The 6,062-nt window shown below is 43.4% G+C and overlaps 1 protein-coding gene across 1 annotated transcript; it reads left to right on the top strand.

Annotated features, from left to right (window-relative positions):
* The first annotated feature begins 1,521 nt into the window (after window positions 1–1,521).
* On the top strand, window positions 1,522–3,486 carry Cfl2 (cofilin 2). The gene is made up of 4 exons (XM_051146184.1): window positions 1,522–1,569; window positions 2,493–2,800; window positions 2,913–2,989; window positions 3,089–3,486. The coding sequence occupies exons 1-4, from the start codon at window positions 1,567–1,569 to the stop codon at window positions 3,199–3,201; spliced, it is 501 nt and encodes a 166-aa protein (XP_051002141.1). The 5' UTR covers window positions 1,522–1,566; the 3' UTR covers window positions 3,202–3,486.
* Window positions 3,487–6,062: the final 2,576 nt, after the last annotated feature.

Here is a 6,062-nt window from a genome sequence, read left to right as displayed (position 1 = left end):
AGCAAGAAAATGTAGACACAGAATGGCCAGAGTAAACATATATGAGGCTGGGGAGACAGCTCAGTCCTTAGGAGCACTTCCTGCTCTAACAGAGGACCCAGGTTTGGTTCCCAGCATCCACATAAAGTTGTTCACAATGGTCTACCTCCAGTTGGTCACACCTCTTCTGGCCCCTAAGGGCACCTGCACACACATAGCTGACCTTTACATAGGTACACAGGCATGCATATGAGTACACATAAAAATTTTAAAAATAAAAGGCTATTTTTAGATTAACTTTTTTTTATGAGTATGCACTTATATGCAGGCGCTTGTGAGGCCAGAAGTCAGGGTATCTGGCACAGAAGCCACAGGTGACTGTAAGCTGTCTGTCATGGGAGTAGGGTACTACCAAGCTTGATGACTTCAGTTTAATTCCCAGGGCCCAGGTGGTAGAGGAAATAATGATTCTCACAAGTTGTCTTTTTGACCTCTTGATGTGTGTCACAGCACACGCATTCGTGCATGTGCACGCGCACGCACACATACACACACACACACACACAGATTTCAACATAACTAATAAATCAAATCCTTAAGGCCTTTCTTCCTCTACAGCTGTAAACATTTGTTTTTCTAGTAACTTCAAAACACACCATTTACAGGGGAAAAGAAATTTAACCCTAGTAGATTCTGGGTTTACCTGGAATATAATTCTGCCCAAGGTATCTCCACAACATTATGGAACTATGGCCTTGGCGTCTCTATGCCTATCCCTCTTCCCGAAGGATTCCAGACAGGTGTGAGCCAACATTCCTGAGTATCATTCTGCCTTTGCTTAGTACTTCAGTTAACTGAGTTAATATTTATAGTGTTTGTTCTCATTTCGGTGAGAAGAGGGGCCTAAGCCCAGGAAAGTGGGGCAATGCCTATAACCTAAACTTGCAGGATGGAGGCATGGCGGATCGGTTCAAGGTCATCTGCCGCTACACTGTGAATCAAGAAGCGGGCAAAGGCTACAAATGAGATCCTTTTCAAATCAAACACGCTAAGAAGATTAAGATCTAAATGACTGACGATAAATTGGGGCTTCCCAAGAAGGACGCGAAATGTTACGATCCTGACCCATTCGCTGGAAACCGGAGGTGAATTAAGCAAAGAGCTCTACCGCACCCCGTTTCCTCACGTCCCAACCCCGGAGCAGCGCCCTGGGAATCGCTCAAGTAAGAGCCTGGTGGCCCCCACGATGGACCCGGCAGGTCGCTGCGACCACGCCTGCCGGCACCACGTCTCCCGCTGCCGCTGCGCTGTCCCGCTAGCCTCCCTGGAACTCGGGGGTCAGGCGGAGGACACTGGCGGGCGGGGGTCGGGGGCGGGGCCGGACCACGTGACCGCCGCGCCCGCCCCGCGGCCCCCGAGCCCGCCGCCCGCCCGGCTGCAGCTCCCGGCGTGCCCCGCACTCTCTGCTGCCCGCCGCCGGCCCCTCCTTTCTCGTCCCAGTGCCACCGAGCCGGAGCCCGAGCCGCCGCCGCCGCCGCCGCCGCCGCCGCCGCCGCCGCCGCCGCCGCAGCCTCAGCCGCCGGCACTATGGTAAGGTGGGCGCGCCGGCGGGGGAGGATGCTGGGCGCGGCGCGGACCCCCGCGAGGCCGCCATCTTACCTTGCCTGGGGCCTGTGCGGTGGGCGCTCCCGCGCTGCGGTCCCGCGGCTCGAGGCCTGCGGCGGCCGGGATTCCTCGGGCGGGGGAGCCCGGCGCAGGCCTGGCGCGAGGGGGTCGCTGCTTCGGTCCCAGCCCGGTGCGGCGCTCAGCCCTGCGCTGCTTAATGCCTTTTTTTTTTTTTTTTTTAACCCGCGCGCTGTAAGGTTGGTGCGTGAGGCCTTTGGGTGAGGGTCTAGGAGGCCGGCTGTAAAACCGTTGTGAGGAGGTGGAGCCGGTGGGGAAACCCTTGTGAAAACGCTTTCTCCCCGTAGGAAGCTTTTTCACTGCACCCGCGACTTTGAAAGCGGCTGCCAGTGGGCGGTGGGGCGTTTTGCTGTTAGCCACGGGGTGGTTGGATTTTACACTTGATTCTCTTTCCTTATGAGGAAGCAGCAGTGGCTAAGACGACTTGAAAGAAAGAAAGGGGAAAAAAAATAGAAGCATCAACTGAAATCCTGGAGTGTGTGTGTGTGGTTTTTTTTAAGGTCTGCAGAGTTGACACAATACAGAAGGTATTTTTGCTGCTGTTCCTGAAGCTCTGACATCACCCAGTGAAATAGGAAACATTTCAAGCACGGCTGTTTGTCCCTTCCCACCTTCCGTTAGCCTTTTCCTCCTTACCCCTTTAAGAAGGATGAATGGGGAATATGAGTTAGACATTGTAGTTACATCTTCTTCAATGTGGCAGATCTATTAGGACTGCTTACGTTGTTTGGTGCAGTTTTTAATAGTCTGGCCAGACTGACGTTGAAGTGAACGGTTTTGGTTAAAAACAAAATACTTGTTCTAAAATCCCGTCCTTTGTCTGTTTGCAGGCATCTGGAGTTACAGTGAATGATGAAGTCATCAAAGTTTTTAATGATATGAAAGTAAGAAAATCTTCTACACAAGAGGAGATCAAAAAAAGAAAGAAAGCAGTTCTCTTCTGTTTAAGCGATGACAAAAGACAAATAATTGTAGAGGAAGCAAAGCAGATCTTGGTGGGTGACATTGGTGACACTGTAGAGGACCCCTACACATCTTTTGTGAAGTTGCTGCCTCTGAACGATTGCCGATATGCTTTGTACGATGCCACATACGAAACAAAAGAGTCTAAGAAGGAAGACCTAGTATTTATATTCTGGTGTGTAAAAACAAAAGAAAAAGTACTTTTGAAAATGCAAGGATTATTATTATCATAGTCAGTGTTTGCCTTTGTTTTTCTTTTGAAATTCAACATTTTCTCCCCCCCGTAGGGCTCCTGAAAGTGCACCGTTAAAAAGCAAGATGATTTATGCTAGCTCTAAAGATGCCATTAAAAAGAAATTTACAGGTATAAACATTGACTGATTTGTGCAGAGAAAAAAAAAAAAAGACTTTCTTAATTGTAATAAGGTTAATGGTATGTGTTTTTTCTTTTCATCCTTTTTAGGTATTAAACATGAGTGGCAAGTAAACGGCCTGGATGATATTAAGGACCGCTCGACGCTGGGAGAGAAACTGGGAGGCAGTGTTGTAGTTTCTCTCGAAGGAAAGCCACTATAAAGTAATAGCCAAGTGCCATCTGATCTTAAGGGGCTTCATTTCTCCAGCTCAGTCCACTGGAATCACATTAGGTTTTGGTTTTTTGTTTATTCCCTTTCCACTGGTCCCTTTCAACACAACGAATGAATGAATTTAAGAAGCCTGTCAGTGATTGCCATTAGACTGTCTAATACGGTGACTTTTAAGTAGAACCCAAGGAATGCCTTCCCCCTCTTATTTTAGCCAAAACAACTGGTTACATGCCTTCCTTGCAGTGAGCACAGCAACGGACGTGGTTGTCAATGTGAATAGTACTACAAAGGGTAACCAATTGAATGCCTTGAAAGTGTTATCCACTGGTCTATGGGAAACTGTTTTCAGTATTATTTATAGTTGCACTTGATTACAGTTCTCTGAGGCGCTGGAGCATTCATACACCTCACCTGCCTTGGCAAGCCTGTTTGTGTGACATGGCAGCACAGATTTAACACAATGCGTTAAAAGCACCTTTTTTTTTTTTTTAGTGTTCAATCCCTTTAAAAAAATGCCAATTAAGTTTCATTACCTGTCATCATTTATCCTAGTATTTCAGTGTTCACTCCTCTTACCTGCATATTTTCTTCAAAGAAATAGCTGTGCTGATGTCTTTGGTTTCCCATTGAGTGTACTACTGAATAAATGTAGGAGTTTTATGTTTACCGTATGAGTCTTGAAATACTACAGATATTTTGAATATCAGTCATGATGGCAATTTCTGTATAAAAGAGCCTTAAATGGAACATTGTTTTGAGATCAAACTCCCCACCCTCACAGAAGTGGCCACGTTGCAATAAAAATTGTGGCATATTACAGAATGTTGCCTTGTTTTCCTTGGAAATTTTGCAAATTGTCACGTGAAATTTTAGGGTAAGCAGTGATACAGCTCTGCACTGGTATTTGGATTTTTTTTTTTTTTTCCCTTTAATATAACACTCTTGTCTTTTTCCAGATTGTTGGATTTCTTTGGTTTAAAAATATCTTAAAAATCACTTGTGTACAATCGTTAAAAGAGTGGTACTTTTATAAATACGTTTATTTATTTATGTTTTAATATGGAGATCAGGTGTTTTTGTTTTTGTTTTTGCACTTTGGCATACTCCAGTATCTTATTTGTTCTCTAGATAAATTAGGATATTAATTCGCAGTTACATTACTAAATAATTGAGTAATGGAAGTAGGATATTTTTATTACTTGTCATAATGAAAATAATTTGTAAAATGTCATTCAAAGGTTTAATAATGATTCTGATGTTTAGGAATGTTCATTTCAGCTACAGTTCCTTAATTTTTTCCAAATTATATTGGACAAAAATGCTATAGCAGTCTTAAACATTAGCAATGGGATTTGGCTGTGGTCCAGAGTGTTCTCTTTATAGAGAGTCTGATCTGCTCAGTGTGCGCACTTTGCTGTTAGCCAGAGCTATTTATGGCAAACACATGCTTTTGTATCTTGTCATAGTCATCCACAGATGGCAAAACTGGACTTGATTCTACCGGTATGCAAGACAGGCGTGCTAGTGAGCAGTCATTTGTGGCTCTGGGTTTTTATGCAATAGCTCTGCAGAATGCTTTTGTCAGAATGAAAATATTCTTTTTTAAAATATGTGGAAGAAATTTGAGTATGATTAATTTGGGGGGGGGTTGTTTTTTTGAGACAGGGTCTCTCTGTGTAGCCTTCGCTGTCCTGGACTCGCTTTGTAGACCAGACTGGCCTTGGACTCACAGTGATCTACCTGCCTCTGCCTCCTGAGTGCTGGGATTAAAGGCATGCACCACCGTGCCCAGCACTAATTGATTTTTTTTTTTTCCTTTTTGAAAGCCCCCCCCCCCAGCCCCCCAAAGAGAACATTAAAACATAGCTGTTAAATGTCTAGGCTTCCATTTAAAACTCTACTACTGACTTGGGGTCTTTTTTAGCACTAAGCAGTTTTATTCCAGCCTTCCAGCTGTCCCTGTGAGTTTGTTCCAGTCCTTTCCGTGGCTTTTTGGTAAGGCTGTTAATAGGCAAAGCATGAGCATGGTCATGTGTGTTAAACCATATGTTTAACTCATCTTTGCACCAAAGGACTTTTTCACCAAGTTATTTTGTTATTCTTCCAAATATTTAGAGATTTCTAAAAAGTAAAGGAGTGACCTTTTGTTTTTATAGCTGATTTCTCAATTTCTTTATATACTTTTTAAGAGTAATTTCAGAGGTTAAATATTGCTTTAAATCATGATACTTTTATACTTTAATTTTATTAGATTGGCAAATTTATTAACTTAGTTAAATTCATCTTTTAAGTACACATACGTGTCTAGAGCCAAAATATAATGATTTAACTTAATTAATGATCTTATGTTGAGACTAATTTGACATCTTATTTTTACAACCATTTACAGTGAAACAATGTTCCAGTTAGCTTTAAAAGGTATACGGTGCTAATTAGTAAAATATTGAGGGCAGTATTTTACTGCTAGCTTGCAAAATTATAAGTGTTTTAAAAAATAAAATACATGAAAATATTTAAAGCTGTTGAGATGTGTTTACTTCTATCTTAAAACACTGACAGTTGGAAAACTGAGATTTGTGGATTAAAGAGGCAACATTATCTGTAGCCCTTTTTAGGGTTTTAGTTCATATGCTTCGTTTAGGAATCCTGTTTTCAGACCAGAGAAGACTTAATACGTAAAGACACTCCTGACAGAAGCCAGACAACCTGACCCAGTTCCCACGTACAGCTGGGAGGAGAGGGCTGGCCCTGCAGAGTTGTCCTCTGACCGCCACACTTACACAGGGGCACATACGTGTGCACACAGCAACATAATAATAGATAAGATTTTAGAAATCCCACTTTCAGAAT

Source organism: Acomys russatus, chromosome 1 (genome assembly GCF_903995435.1).
Source record: "Acomys russatus chromosome 1, mAcoRus1.1, whole genome shotgun sequence".
Classification (NCBI taxonomy): domain Eukaryota; kingdom Metazoa; phylum Chordata; class Mammalia; order Rodentia; family Muridae; genus Acomys; species Acomys russatus.
This window is presented reverse-complemented; position numbering and strand designations above follow the sequence as displayed.

Coding starts and splice junctions, on each gene's coding strand:
- Cfl2 (XM_051146184.1), top strand. Junction 2,801..2,912: donor GACCTAGTATTTATATTCTG/GTGTGTAAAAAC, acceptor TCCCCCCCGTAG/GGCTCCTGAAAGTGCACCGT. Junction 2,990..3,088: donor CATTAAAAAGAAATTTACAG/GTATAAACATTG, acceptor CATCCTTTTTAG/GTATTAAACATGAGTGGCAA.